At 40.0% G+C, this 15,283-nt stretch overlaps 1 protein-coding gene across 1 annotated transcript in view; it reads left to right on the top strand.

Annotated features, from left to right (window-relative positions):
- The first annotated feature begins 572 nt into the window (after window positions 1-572).
- MED14 (mediator complex subunit 14) overlaps window positions 573-15,283 on the top strand; it is a 36,864-nt gene continuing 22,153 nt past the window's right edge. The window contains exons 1-9 of the mRNA XM_009480048.2: window positions 573-754; window positions 2,683-2,709; window positions 8,464-8,569; window positions 9,230-9,403; window positions 10,180-10,309; window positions 11,223-11,351; window positions 11,711-11,818; window positions 12,680-12,812; window positions 13,366-13,516. Of these exons, the coding sequence (XP_009478323.2) occupies window positions 573-754; window positions 2,683-2,709; window positions 8,464-8,569; window positions 9,230-9,403; window positions 10,180-10,309; window positions 11,223-11,351; window positions 11,711-11,818; window positions 12,680-12,812; window positions 13,366-13,516 (1,140 nt within the window). The remainder of the gene's footprint in view (window positions 755-2,682; window positions 2,710-8,463; window positions 8,570-9,229; window positions 9,404-10,179; window positions 10,310-11,222; window positions 11,352-11,710; window positions 11,819-12,679; window positions 12,813-13,365; window positions 13,517-15,283) is intronic.

Consider the following 15,283-nt stretch of genomic DNA (forward strand, 5'->3'; position numbering starts at 1 on the left):
CCGCCGCCCTGCCCCACGACCAGGCAAGCCAGGCTCGGCCTCTCCGGCCTCCCCGACACCGGACCGGCGCACGACGCGCAAAGGCGGCCTCCCTGCCCCGGGACACCTTCCCACCCCGCCCGGGGCCTCAGGAGAGGTGCGGTGCTGTGCCGGACCCGCCGCCACCGCTCCCGCCCGCCGGCCCTCAGGCGGTGGCGACACGCGACGCGACGCCCCGCCCCAACGGCTCCGCGCCCGCCGCCGCCGCCACCTGCCGGCCCCGCCCGCCCCCCCAAGTTAGGCTTTCCCGGAAAGGTTCTCTTTCCGGTCCGCCACAGCTGTTAGCTTCCGGTTCCGTGCCCCCAACATGGCGGCGGCCCCTGCGCCGAGCGGGCTCTGAGCGCTGCGGAGCCCCCTCGGTGCCGCCGCCACCCGCCCCAGCGCCGGGGCTCGGGCCCGCCCCCGCCGCTGGCCTCCCCGCTCCCTCCGTGTGGGGCGAGTCGGGCCGGGTGCCGGTGCCGCCGGGAGCGCCGGCCGCCCCGGGCTGCCGAGCGGTTTCTGCCCGGGGTTGAGGCGCCGCTGCCGCCGCCGCCATGGCGCCGGTGCAGCTGGAGAGCAACCAGCTGGTGCCGGCCGGCGGGGGCCCCGCGTCAGCCCCGGCCCCGCCAGCCCCCGGGGCCGTGACAGCCGCCGCCAGCCCCGGCTACCGGCTCAGCACCCTCATCGACTTCCTCCTGCACCGGACCTACGCCGAGCTCACCGTGCTGGCCGACCTGTGAGTGCCCCAAATTCCCCCCGGCCCGCTCCCGCGCCTCTCGCTGCCCACCTGCAGGGCTAGCAGTGCAGCCTCCCAGCATCCCGGGAGGATGAGGAGGCCTCGCCAGGGATCTGTCCCTGGGGTGGGGGGACGTGGTTGCTCCTTCCCCTTCAGCCACCCCGGGGAAATGCCCTTTTCGTGCAGGTTTGTCTCTGCATCGGGGTGTATTCAGTGGCCTAGCGAAAGCTGCTGAGTGATCGGTCATAAAGAGAGAAAAGCATTGTGAGGAATGCTGAGCAGCTGAATGCAGATTGTCTGGTTAAATGCTTAACTTTGCCCCCAGGTTACTGTCAAAAATCCCAACTGTAGTGGCTGTACCGATAGCAAAATACATGATGCTGAAACCTGTGAAACTAAGATGTTTTCAGATGCTGCAACTCCTTGAGTTACCTGTGTACTTCTTAAAATACCATTTGATTGTTTTGGAGAAAGAAAATAAGTTATTTACATTTACTTTACAATCTGCTGTGCTGATGTTGTGTTTGAAGTGGCAAAGTAAAGGAATGTTTTTGGGCCGAGGAAAACTTTAATGAAAGCATTTGGGCTCTGAATAAACCTGTTTCCCTTTTAGTTTGTTTAACCTTAGAGGTTCTTGTGGGGAACCTGTATGTGTTAAGAAGTGACATACAGAACAAATGGAAAAAAATAGGTATACTTCTTGTAAAATATCATATCTGGTAAGTATGCAAACAGAGTTTTGCTTGACTTGGGGTTAAGAGCATTCAAACTCTGGAAAGGACGAGGAGTTTTAGAATTTTAGTTTTCTTTGGAGGAACTTCTAAAATGTCAGTCAAGAAGTCTTTCCTGTATGTTTATGGTATGTGTAGACAGTAATTGATACTGTATGCGTTCTTGTAGGAGCATGTGCCTGCGATGTCTTTTATTCTTGTTTTAAGGTGTAGAACAGGTCCTTTTGACTTATGTACATCACTGAGGTACAAAAGAAAATGGGTGGTGTGAACAACACACAGGGAATGCTTTGGGCACTCTATTTCACCAAGTAGCTTACAAGCTATGTGATGTCCTCTCCAAAAGCAGAATGAGCTAGATTTTTCCACTGTATTTCCCTGAAAAGTGTGGATTTGGCTAGTAGAAAGCACATCTGGAAAGTATTCTCCTCCTTCCCTCCAACAAAATGATTTCTCATTCTTTTACTAGCACCAGCCTAGTCCTAGAATAAAAAAAAAAAACCAACAAAAAAACTAAACCACCAAGAAAACCCACTCTTAATATGAGATGCCTGTGATACCTTTAGAACATTACAGAAATACAGTCCCCTCTCTGCAGTACTATCTGTCACACAGGTCCTTGATAAAGTTCTGGTGTATGGCATTTCTCCAATGTTAGATTGATTAAAAAGGGAAGAGAAACTCATTTCGGGCAAGTCAGGAAACAGCCAATTTTAACACCTGCTGCAGATGGTCTAGGATTGTTGCTATGAATTAATTAACTCTAGTCATGGGTGCTTAGTGAGAGTCATCAATTACAAAGCACAGGCTGTGATATTGTGTGGCTCACTAGATTAGCAGAAGTCTTGGGAGTTCAACACCCTTCATCAAGCTTTTAAATTAATTTGACCAGTTCCAGCTTACCTGGTACAGAGTAGTGGCAGGTGCCCTGTGGTGCTATTATACACCTGATTTTTTTTTTTTTTTTCCCCCCTTAATGAGGCTGCTTTCTAGAGCTGTCAAGCTTCTTCCTTTATCAAACATGTAATTTCATTGTATTTAGGAAACATTTACAATTGTAGGAATTTTGAAATGCTCTTTATAGATATGTAGAAGTTGTTCTTGTACTTAGTTGAAGGTTACTAACAAAATTTCTAGTAGTCTGAAATATAATAGAACAATATATAATACATTTTTTTATTTTCCTTTTTAATATAGATTACCAAGAAAGACTGATATGGAAAGGTGAGTCACAATAAGACAGTCTGTAATACATGTTAAAAATGTAGAACTGTGTTTAGGATGTTAAGATTAATGTAGAACTGTTTAAATAAAATATTTTGCTCCTAATTTTAGATTTTATGCAAGAAAATAAGCCTTGTCTGTCTTGCTGTCACTACATAATTTCAAGATTTTTCTCAGCATCAGTGGCTATATTAGTTTTTGTTGGATTTGGGGTGTTTTGTTGTTTGGGCTTTTTTTTGTTATTGCACTGTTCAGTAACACACTGTTGCTGTTGTAGTAGGTGAACTCTGTTAAGGGCGTTTTTGTCTTCATGAATCTTGAAGCAATGAAGTGACAGTAAAGCTGATGTGAAAGGGAACTGGAGAACCTAAATAGGTTCTAGTTAGTGTGATAAACTTTTTGTCAGAAGCAGCAGTTCAACAATTAAAACAAGGTAAAAACCTCTTTTCTACTTTTTTCCGTGTTACTTGATCTTTCTTATCATGGGCACTGTTTTCTGCTGCTATGTGTTTTTTGAAGTGTGAAGGTTATTAGAAAAAAAATGTAAGAAATCAGAACAGGCCTTCCCCCTCCCCTCCCCACTCCCACCCAACCCTCCAAGATGAAAGAACGTGATTTACTTTTTTGTTTCTTTGAATAAATTTTATGGAAGTTGTCAGAAGATTGTTTGCTTTGTTATTTGTGTTGACATGCTAATTGACCTAATTTCTTTGCAGACATATAGCAGCTATGATATTCCTAAGAATGTTAAAAAAGAATTCTGTGCACCAGGATGATCATTAATTCAGTTATCTCAAATCTTCCAAAACTCTCATAACGTTGGGGAATTAATCCCATTTCCAGGGAATCATAATCTGGGATGATTCCTTGTGCCCCTTTTCCTTTATGCATAATATTTTATGAAGAGAAACAATCTGGGGTTTTGTTGTTTTTTTGTTTGGGTTTTTTTTTAATTACAACTCTATTTGCTGAGGAAATTACATTCTACTTAGGTCCAGAGCTCCCTCATACTGGTAGGGGAGCTTCTCCCATCTATATGTTTAGCATTTCTTGGTGAAGCTGGAATCTGCTTTGTGGGGCACACAGGTCTGGAGTAACATCTTAAGTCCTAGTGGATTACAGATAAAAGAAAGTAAGACGGCCTTCAATAGTTACAAAGAATGTCCTGCAATTGAAATTGTCTTGAAATTAAATGTTCGCATCCTTGTTAGCTTTGACTTACAAATCTTCTTGATGAAGTGGCTTTCCAGCTCTTGGAGGAAATCTATAAGGAAGGTAGTTTAATTATCCAGATGATTCTGTTTTTCCTAACTTTGAGAGCTGTAACAGCAGCAGTGGTTTGGCTTCAAGCTCTGTTTCTTGAAGAAGAAACATGGTGACATGGCATATGTACTTTGGTGAAGATGTGATGGTATTATCCTCTAATAAAGTTCACATAAAATCTAAGTTCATGACTATAGTGCCTAGCTAAAAGATGCCATGATAAGAAAAACTGGTAGGAAATTATGTATCATAGTATAATATGGCTTTTCTTTGTAAAGGGTCATCTATTAGTTATCATTCATAGGAATAAATCACTTTTGTAACAAGAAAGAAGTGGTTGGATTAAAAAAAACATTAGTACTGTGGTATAAAATTAATAGTACTGAGTTCTGGGGGAAATCCCGGGGCTTGCTTCTTGGTAATGGAGACCTTTTTTCACTTGGTATTCTTTACCTTTTCCTTTCTATCCTCCAATAAAGTGTAATACATGGGAAACTTTAAATACAGTAATGGCTGTATAAGGTTTAACTGGAATTTGGCTTATAACGACTTTGCAAGATGCTGTCTTCTGTTGTGGGGAAATGGAAGGTAAAACCTTACACCTGCATTACTGAATGAACAGTTCCTGCTGAGAAGTATTTAAAAGAGAAGTATTGTTAAAAGGCTTCCAAGAACTACATAAACATACTGTTTTCCTAAAACCAGGCAGTTTTGCTACTGGTTTTGCAGTAGTTAGTGAACAGGACTGTTACTTCTCAAACTTGCAGCAAACATGTCCATCTACACAAGATTAAAAAAAAAACATTCAGAACTGTTGTAAAAACATGTTATTCATTAATTCAGCAACAGTGCAATTACCTAATTTTTGTGAAATACTGAGTTCTATTCTTTTCTAATGACAAAATGACTCATTTCACTCCTTTTATAGACACGATAATAATTTTGGTTGGAATGGTACTTTGAAGATAACTAGTCCAACACCCTGCTTGAAGTAAAAGACCATTTCAAAGTTGGTTCAGGTTGCTCAGGGTCATATCCAGTTGAGTTTTAAATATCTTCAGGGATGGAAATCCTGCAACCTTTCTGAGCAACCTACTTCAGCCTTTGACTGCCTCTGTGTTTCTTTCTTTGTTTTCCTGATGTCTAACTAGTTTTGCACTGGTTTAGTTTGTGGCTGTTGTCCCTCAGCCTTTTCCTTTTTGAGAAGAGTCTGGTTCCATCTTCTCTATAACACCCCTTTAGACATTTGAAGACAGCAGTAGGATTGCACCATAGCCTTCTCTTCTTAAGCATAAACACAGCTTCCTCAGCCCCTCCTTGTATGTCATGTGTTCCAGCCTCAGCCCACTTCTGTACAGCAGTATCTTTCTTGGCTAGGGAGTGTAAAACTTGACATAGTGCTTCAGATGCAGTCTCACAAATGCTGAGCCAAGGTGAATAATCCCCTTCCTTGACCTAGGCTGCACCAGTGCTAATACAGCCTGTCATTGTTGCCAGAGCACATTGCTGATGCCTGTTCACCTGTCCGCCAGGTCCAGTTCTGCAGAGCTGCTGCCCAGCTGCTGCTTGGTACCCAGCCTGTGCCGTTATGTGAGATTGTTTCCAGATGCAGGGCTTTGCATGCAGTTTTGCTGAACTTCATGAGGTTCCTGTCAGCCAGTTCCTCCAGCCAGCTGAGGTCCTTCTGCTCCCACCAGTTTGGCATCACCTGCAAACTTCCAAAGAGTGCATTCCTTCACATCATGCAGGCTGTTGATGGAGATGTTAAATTGTATTGGCCCCAGTATTGACCCTTAAGGAACACCCCTAGTAACCTGCATTGAAGAAATCCAACTGGTAGCCAGTCACAGCCTTTTATTCCTGGCAGCGCAGCCAATTTTTCACCTACCTTGTAGTCCACTTACCCATGCCATATTTCACTGTCTTGGCTACAAGGATGCTATGGCCAATCTTGTCAAAAGCTGTGCAAAAGTCAATGTAAATGCATCTTCTGTTCTCCCCTTGATCACAGAGCTGTTCATTCTGTAGAAGGCAATTGCGTTGATCAGGGATGGTTTGCCCTTGGCAAATCTGTGATGGCTGTTCCCAGGCTACTTTCATGTTCGTTATTTATCTGGACACAGCTTCTAGAAAGATTTGTTCTATGAATTTTCTAATTTTCTTAACTGAGCTTAGACAAACTAGCCTATAGGTCCCTAGATCCTTCTTGGCCTTCTTGAAAGCCTTTTTTCGAAGTCATCAAGACTTTTGATCACTATGGCCTTTTGAAAATGATAGAGAGCAACTTTACAGCGGCATAGGTCAGCTCCCTGAGCACCCTTGGATGCATCCCATCCACTCCAATGAGCTTTTGTATGTCAAGCTTGCTTAAGTGATCCTTAACTTGATATTCTTCTACTGTAGCTAATGCTTCACTCCCCCAGACTCAGCCACTAGTCTGAACGATCTGAAACGCCTGAGATCAGAACTTACCAGTAAAGACCAAGCTAAAGAACACGCTGAGTACTGTGGTCGTTAGAAAGCTTTTTAACATGCTTTGCTTTGCTTTTATAGGCCTTTCCTTAAGTTTCATCTTCCTTGAATCAGGTTTTTTGTGCAGCCCGGCATAAGGTCCTGTATCTATAATGAAGGACAAAGGAACACAGCAAAATTGAAAGACTTTGGGTTATTAGTAGAGAAGTAGAAGGATGTGAATTCCCAAAGCAATTGTCATTCAGGGGTGATGGTGGTGGTTCTGGAAGCAGGATTCTGTCAAGTAGAAGAAACAAGTCTTCTGTAACTTCATACATGTGGTATTCATGGAACAGTTACTGGAATACTGTGCCTAGTTTTATCAATAATTTTCATTATTAAATTGCTATACTTTTTCTGGTTTTTGAGGGAGTTGGGGGGGGTGTCTGCCTTTGATTTCCAGTCACAGAACATCAGTTTTAATTTTTCTTGCTGTTGTGCTGTTTTCACCACAGAAGTTTGACTGATGTAACTACTAGATTTTAGCAACTATTATATGGAGTTTGTCTGAGAGATTACTGACTTTCTAAAGTCTCACTGTAGACATCTTTTAAATCCCATAAAATTTTTCTGAATCTTTCAAAATTCTCAACATCTTGTTTTCATAGTGTACTTACTGTTAGAGCAGTATGTACATATAGCAGCGTGTCCACCACTTGAAATCTTAATATCGGGCTGAATGCCATTCTAAAACATACACTCTAGAACATAGAGAAGCTACTGGCTTAATGCCCAAGTTGTTGGATGAGGTTTGTAGTATGTAATGCAAGAAACTGGACCAGATGGTATTAGCTGTGCTTCTGGCCTAAATGTTCATCTGCTACAAGCACATTATGCTTTATGTATTGCACAAAAGAGTTAACCTCATTACACTAACACTTTCAGCAGAAACAGTGTCTATCTACGTTGTGAGTATGTATTTTACAGATTAGGATCAGAAGAAGGTGCAACATCTGTTTGGTAGAGGCCAATATCTGTTGCACTGATTAATGTTCTTTTTTTCCAAATGCTTTTGTTACTTTAGAAAACCATATTAGGAGAGCATCTTGGATTTGGTTTTTTTTCTTTTCCCAAAGTAACTAGAGAAGCATGGTGAAATTAGTGAATTGAATGTGTAGAATGGGAGGAAAACCTCTATAAACAGCAGATGAAATGGTATTTCAGAGCATACGGTATTGTAGATCTGCATGTCTTGTCTAATGCATCTACAATGTAGATCTGTAATGAAGGGGAAAAATCTGGGTGTGCCCCTATTACGTTCTCTTTTACAAAAAGTAACTCTTAAGACATGTGAACATACACTGCCTCATTTTGACTATATCATACAAAGCACGGTGGGAGGAATATTGACTGTCAGTATTTCCTTACCCCAATTTCTTTGCAAGGCAGGAATGGAGGGGAAAGTAAAAGGGTGGGGGTTTTTTGTGGTCTTCCCTTCCACCACCCTGTTTTCTGGCAAAATGGTAGCATATTGTAACGCACTGTGTAAAGGTATCTTAAAATTACTAGAGTGATATTTTGTTTAGTATCTGATTTTTTTTTTATTTTTTTTTTTTTTAGTGAATGTCAATGTAATGTTACTGCCAGGTCCTGTAACCCTTAGGTATATTGTCTTGTCTACTTTACATTTAATCATAAGCCCTGGGGAAATCCTGTAAAAGGTATAAAAATAATTCAGTTGAGTTCACTAGGGAATTGTTTCTCTTAAAATCAGGGATTAATTCATGTGAGTATGCTCTTTTGTTTCCCCAGTCTTAGTTTGTTAGAATCCATGTATGTTTTTAGCATTTAGGTATTCAGAACAGTGAGGCTTCCCCCTCCTCCGCCGCCATGTTCTAATCAAACAAGCCATATATTAGCGGTGCCTTCATTAACACCATTAGAAGTTATCTTTACTGCTTTTTTTTATTGGCACAGAGTTAAATTGCAGCTTTATTATATATCTGAGCACTGGCTTAACGTACATTTGTTTTTTTCCAGAAAAATAGAAATAGTGCAGTTTGCAAGTCGCACTCGTCAACTGTTTGTTCGTTTGTTAGCCTTAGTCAAATGGGCTAATAATGCTGGAAAGGTGGAAAAATGTGCGGTAAGTTAGCAACAGAGTTCAGTATGAAATAATGTCTAAGTGATATGGGATTTTGGTATACCCTAACTTCACCTTGCTAAAGAAGTTTTAAAAAAGAGCCTATTTCATAGGCAAATTAATATTAAATTATAACCAATTTCTTTCTATTTAGAAATTGTATAATCTTATCTTTTAACTGTTCATCTTCCCAAAAACTCATCAGTGGCAAAAAATGAAAGGCTTGTCTGCGTATAGCTTCAGGAGTGCTTTGGGTTTAGGTGATAGGACAGGGAAGATGGTGATCTCAGTGTGTTAGCTCTTATTATCACTTTACTGCTCTTGGTTAAGTAAGAATAAAGTCCAGAATGTTGCAAAAAACAAGCCGGAGTGATTACAAACAAGTATGGTTGCATTCCAGTAGCAATCATCAGATAAAGTACAGATCCTCCACAGCATCAGAAATGGCATGCAAATTTAAAGTGTCCTTGCATACGAATGTAAGAAATGGCCAGAATATTCATTCTTCTGTTCTTTTATAGATGTGGTTACTTGAATTAGAAGAGACAGATAAAACCATCTCAGTCATGTGCACTAGATGAACTGAATACAAAGGGACATTGATTTGTGCATTTTTTGGACACATATCTTCCACCCTCTACCCCCTCCCCTTGTCCTCTACAGATGATATCAAGTTTTTTAGATCAGCAAGCCATTCTGTTTGTGGATACTGCTGATCGTCTGGCATCGCTAGCTAGAGATGCTTTGGTTCACGCTCGTCTACCTAGTTTTGCTATCCCGTATGCTATTGATGTTCTGACAACTGGATCATACCCACGTCTGCCTACCTGCATTAGGGTAAATAATGCTACCGTATGTCGGGGGGGGGGGGGTGGAAATCCCCAGTACAGTATCAAATGCCTGTTAATGAAACTAATTGTCTATGTGCAAATGGAACTGCAGTTTAATACAGGCCTAGTGCCAACTCTCTGTAGTGTCAGTTTCTCATGCAGAGCACTTCCCATCTGAACAAGTTATGCTTTCCCAGTAAAACATTCTCTCCATTTAAACTAGTTCTGCTCTAGGATGAGTATAGTAGCAACTCATCTCCCTTGGTTCATTAAGTATTTGCACATGCTAAGCCACCATCCTAGAAAAATGAAGTGTGAAAAGGAGGTACTGACATCTGTTGTTCTTCGAGGTTTTGCTTGTATTTGGAAATGTACTAAAATACTTACAGATGTCTTTAATGCTGCTGCTTTTTCTTACTGATAAAATGTGGAATAACAGGGTTTTGTGAAGTAATAGAAACAGTAGTACCTGTGACTTAGATCTATACCTACAGATAAGGATTGGCTTTCAAATCTTAGTGTTTAAAAACAAGTTTAGCCTGATGTAAGGCCCTGAATTTATTTAATTGATCCAAGTTGAGCAATTTTATTCAGTGGTCAGTCTCAGGTAAAATGTAATCAACTAGAAAACAAACCTGAATGTAAGATGTAAAACCTCACTCGTGTGTAATGGCCTGTAGCATTTATATTTTCAGACTTCTAGTCTGGTTAGTTTTCACCATTCCTACTGTCAATATATTATACATGTTTGATACGTAGACTTGTTCATGTTTATTTTAACAGGATAAAATAATCCCTCCTGACCCAATAACAAAGAGTGAGAAGCAAACCACGCTTCATCAGCTAAACCAGATTCTTCGACATCGACTAGTGACTACAGATCTCCCTCCACAGCTGGCAAATCTTACAGTTGGTAAGAACTGGAATTACTTTTTGAAGAATACGTTATTGCAGGCTGATTTAAAATTGTTGCTTTAGTGCTGAAGCAAAGCTAAAAGACAGCTGAAGTGAGACTATTAGGCATGCTTAATCTATTAAGACTGGGATCCTGTCTCTGTATGACATCAAAATATGTCTTTTCCCCTTTTGAAAAATGAGGACACTGATAATACTGCTGAAATATTACTTACTTTCAAGAAGAAAAGTTTATAGTAAGGACTTGTACTGAATTGTTTGCTCTGCCACTCATTCTCTTTATGACCTTGCTTACATAGTTTTGACAGTCTTGTCTTTGCCAGTTCTTGAAACTGATACCAGTGTTCACTAAGGTGTGAGGATATATATGTCAACTAGATAAATAGTGTACATAAGCTTTGCTTGTGTGCATATATATAAATTATGCAATAGATTAGCTTTCTCACATGAAAATGCAGTTATAGTATTTTAATGTTAAATAAATGGTTTGCAGTGAGATGTGTTTCCAGGACTAGATTTCAGCCTGGGCTGAGATTGCGTTCTGAACCTCTTTTGAATATTGCTTAAAGTATTATTGTTGATATAGCAAAGAATTGGAAAAATTAAGCTAGGCATTTTGTGTAACTTGTCAGGCTGGTAGTCAGCTCAATGTTACTCTGCGTTATAGTAGCACAAGTGTTAATAAGTTATCTTGACTAAAGTACTGCTGTTCAGCACAGTTTGGGATGTCTGCCCATGCTGCTTATTGACACTGGTTCTGTTGCAGAAGCAACCGTGAGTTGCACAGAAACATATGTAGCAGAGCAGAAACTATAGGGAAGTAATCCATTGTCAGTGCCAGGAGCTACCAGACTGATATTTTGAGGCATCTTAGGAGACTGAGTGAAATAAAACATTTTTTTCTTCCTTAGCCAATGGCCGTGTGAAGTTCCGAGTTGAGGGTGAGTTTGAGGCCACCTTGACAGTGATGGGTGATGACCCTGACATCCCCTGGCGCCTTCTCAAACTGGAAATTTTGGTTGAAGACAAGGAAACTGGTGGTAAGAAAATCAAACCTTTACACTTTCTTTTTAACATGATGTTCATCTCTGATGCTGTATAGGTCTTGTTTATACAGGGTCTTTTGCATATCACAACTTAAGATAATGAAGCTGTATATACTTGCCCTGTTTTCACCTTGCTCTGTATGCGTTTGATACCTGAACAGACTGTGACAGTGTTGTAGACTGACTGAAATTTCCAGAGTAAACCAAGGACTTTGTTATTTTGTTAGAAATTCTGATATTGACATTGCTCAGTACAGTTTTATCTTTTTTCTTTTTAATTTATTATTTTAGTTAATTATTTTAAATACCTATTTTCCTGATGTCTAATGTGAATTATTTTTCATTCATGAAAGATGGTCGAGCCTTGGTTCACAGCATGCAGATCAACTTCATCCATCAGTTGGTCCAATCGCGGCTGTTTGCTGATGAAAAGCCACTTCAGGATATGTACAGCTGTCTGCGTATCCTTCTGAAAGTTGCTTCTGAATAAGCTGTGTAATGTAGCCTTGCTCTTCCTAGTAGCTGGAGGTCAAGAAAGATGGATACCCTATTAAGCTAGGGAGAAATGTCTGGATGTGGAGTAAAAATGATGGCCTTGGAAACAGCTATTCTCACGTGTCAGCATGTAGAATTTGATTTTACACACTTAATCAGCAAAGGTAAAGGTGAGATACTCTAGACAGCAGGTTGTGTGGTAGGTCAGCACAGCAGCAGCTGGCTGCATGTGCTAATTTCTGAAATGGAATACAGTGCTGACTTGGAAGTTATTGGAGCTGACAATTCTTACTACCAAGAACTGCAGTAAGGTGATGATGGTGTGTTAACTGTATTGCACCTGTGTGAATAACAAAATGGGGTATAGCATGTGCAGGAAGTAGTGCAGTGACTTTCTACATGCAAAGAGCAAATTGCTTGACAATGTGAAATGGTTTTCAGTGAAACAGTTCCTCCAGAAACAAATAGAATCATGTTATTTTAGGGTGACCATGGAAGATGGGGTTAGTGGTAACTATAGGGTGAACTGAATTTCTTTGTTAGTAATCTTCTTTTCCCTAAAAGATGATCAGAGTTAATGTTTATAAAACAAAGCTGTTGTGACACTCTTGTCTAACACTCTGCTCTAGATAAGAGTTTAAAAAAAGAGAAAAAAATATTTGATGCTGTTAATATGTCTTTATCTCTGGATTAGTACATTAGTGTGTTTTCAGACAGCATCTTGGCTGACTTTTGTGACAAATGGATTTATGTAGTGTACAGAAATGGGTTTATGTAGTGTACAGACTCTTTGGAGGTCTTAATATTTTCTTAACTCCATTTGTTAGACTCCTTCTGCTTAGCACTTCAGTTGGAAGTCTTGCATTCACAAACACTAATGCTGATTCGAGAGCGCTGGGGTGACCTTGTGCAAGTGGAGCGATATCATGCAGGGAAATGTCTCTCGCTCTCTGTTTGGAAGTAAGTAAATTTTAAAAGGGCTGTTAACAAACAATAAATGAAATAATAGGAGGGTTTTCATTTACTAAGTTTGAGCCAGAATTTTTAGAATTGTACTTTTTTTTTGAGACTCCTAAATTCTTGTAATTAAGTACCTAAACATGTTGCTTGACTTGCAAAGAAGTGAGATATACACATTATTGTACAGGAGAACAGTGGATAGTCATAAATCAGCTCATATCTATGTGGCTATCTAAATAAATGAATTAGACAATTCTTTGTCAGTCTTTCACTGTATTTATTGCTTGACTTGCACTAGATGAAATTTTAAAAAGCAATCCAGACGTTCTTCTGATTCTGTGTTGAATTTGCAGCCATCTAAAACTTCTTTATGTAGTTACAGTTTACCAACAGTCCTGCATTAAAATGTGAACTAAAACAAATGCTTTTTTTTTCAGTTCAGCTGACATAATCTTTATTTTTATGTAGAACTCTCAGAATCAAGGGTTAGCTACTGAAAAGCATGTTTTCTGCTATTCCAGTTACATGGTTTAATTATTCTCTTTATTTTAAGTCAACAGGTGCTTGGCAGGAAAACAGGGACCGCGTCTGTTCATAAGGTCACTATTAAGATTGATGAGACTGATGTCTCAAAACCCTTACAAATATCTCATGAGCCTCCACTGCCAGCCTGTGATTCCAAACTGATGGAAAGAGCCATGAAGGTAAAGGTTTGCTTTGCAGTAGACAATTAGTTTTATAAATCAAAAACTTAGAAATGCTTTGCATTGTCAGTTTGTTTCACCTTGATTCTATTTAAAGAGCTGTTTCTAAGATTTCTAGTCAGCAATTACTCTAGGTTGTGGTGTGTTTATGTTGGGATCTAAAATTGTTACAAATTATTGGCCTTGACTTCATCTTAAAAATTACACCCACTTTACAGTGCATTATATACCACTTACGAGACAGAATGCTGAGGCTGGGGGGAAACAACAGCAAAGTTTCAGTTATGTTTAGTGTTTGGCTTGGAAGGCTTTATAGAGAGCTAGTTCTTCCCTGTCCTGTCTTGGAGATGCTGTGTAAAGTTCCTCTGAAAATCGGCTTCCCTGTATTGCTCGAGTTCACTACTCAGCACCCAGCAGTGCTATTCGCTTCAGAAAACCTTACATTATGGTTTGAAAATCTTGTGCAAAAGAGCTAATGTGGCTTGCTTGCTTGTGTTAGGTGAAACTTGTTTTTACATTGTCACTAACCAGATTATGTCATGTGGCCTATTTGAATGTGCCTTTGTATTGTTCAAATTCCCATATTTTATAGGTGGGATTGTTGAAATGATCCAAAATGAGTAACTGCAGTCAACTTCCTACTTGGATAAGGTTTCACTGGTGATAATTCTAGATCTCGGTTAATGGTATCTAAGAGAAACTGCGTTCTAGGTTTTATAATACATCTTCTGTAAGTTCCTCAGCAAGTCTGGCTGTGATATGTCAGGATGTGTGTTTGTCATTATTTCTGACAGTGTTTGGGTTTAATAAACCAACACTCCAGTTAAACTCCAGTTAATAAACTGGAGTGAATGGTGTAGTTCTCAAACTTTTGGTACAGTTTTTCCACAGGGAAAAACTCTCCAGCTCAAATTTTTTACCTGTCTTGCAGAACCTTCTACTGATGATAGCCCTCACATACTTTACATACTTCGTATTTGAGCCTCTTGGCCCATCTTGTTTACCAAGTCTGACAGACAGGTGTCTATATGGTGAATGTCAAGAACTTCATATGTTTGGGCAACAGAGGAATGTGGGAAACTTAGTGGAGCATAGTAGTCTTCAACTCCATTTTTAGAGTAGAAATTCTACTATTAGTATAGTAAATATATACTAAATTTACTCATTTAATAGCCTAAATTAGCATATGTAGGCTACTAAATATTCAGTTAATTTAGTGAAGGTTCTGTATTTATGCCTAATCCAGGAAAATGTGCTTTATCTAGAACATCTGTGGAAATTCCACTGGCGCTGACGCAATCTAAGCTCACTGAATCGGGTCTACAGACTGTAGATTAAGACATGACGCCACTGTAAATTTGTGATTTATCAAAGTTAACGCTGACTCCCTTTATAACTACTTGGTCTGAGCTTAAAAAAATTATCAGCTATGGTATATACACTGTTGTTCTAGTGTTTGAATAATGATCTCGGGTGTAATGACGTAGATAGCACACTGTGTTTCTGTTTATTTAAGATACTATATAAAGCAGTGGCACGAACAAAATATGTTTGTCTAAGCAGGTTATTATACATTAACTTACTGAAAATTGGATGTAGCTATAGAACTGGTAGTCACTTGTTTGTGAGGAAGATTTAACTCATAGCAGCTGCTGAGTTGAAATGCTCTTGTGGCTGGATAAACACTTGATTTTTAAGGCATCTTGGAAAGCTAGTCTTTAGGGGAAGGTCATTCTGGTATATACAAAGGTATGTACCGAAATTCTG

Source organism: Pelecanus crispus, chromosome 1, assembly GCF_030463565.1.
Source record: "Pelecanus crispus isolate bPelCri1 chromosome 1, bPelCri1.pri, whole genome shotgun sequence".
Lineage (NCBI taxonomy): Eukaryota > Metazoa > Chordata > Aves > Pelecaniformes > Pelecanidae > Pelecanus > Pelecanus crispus.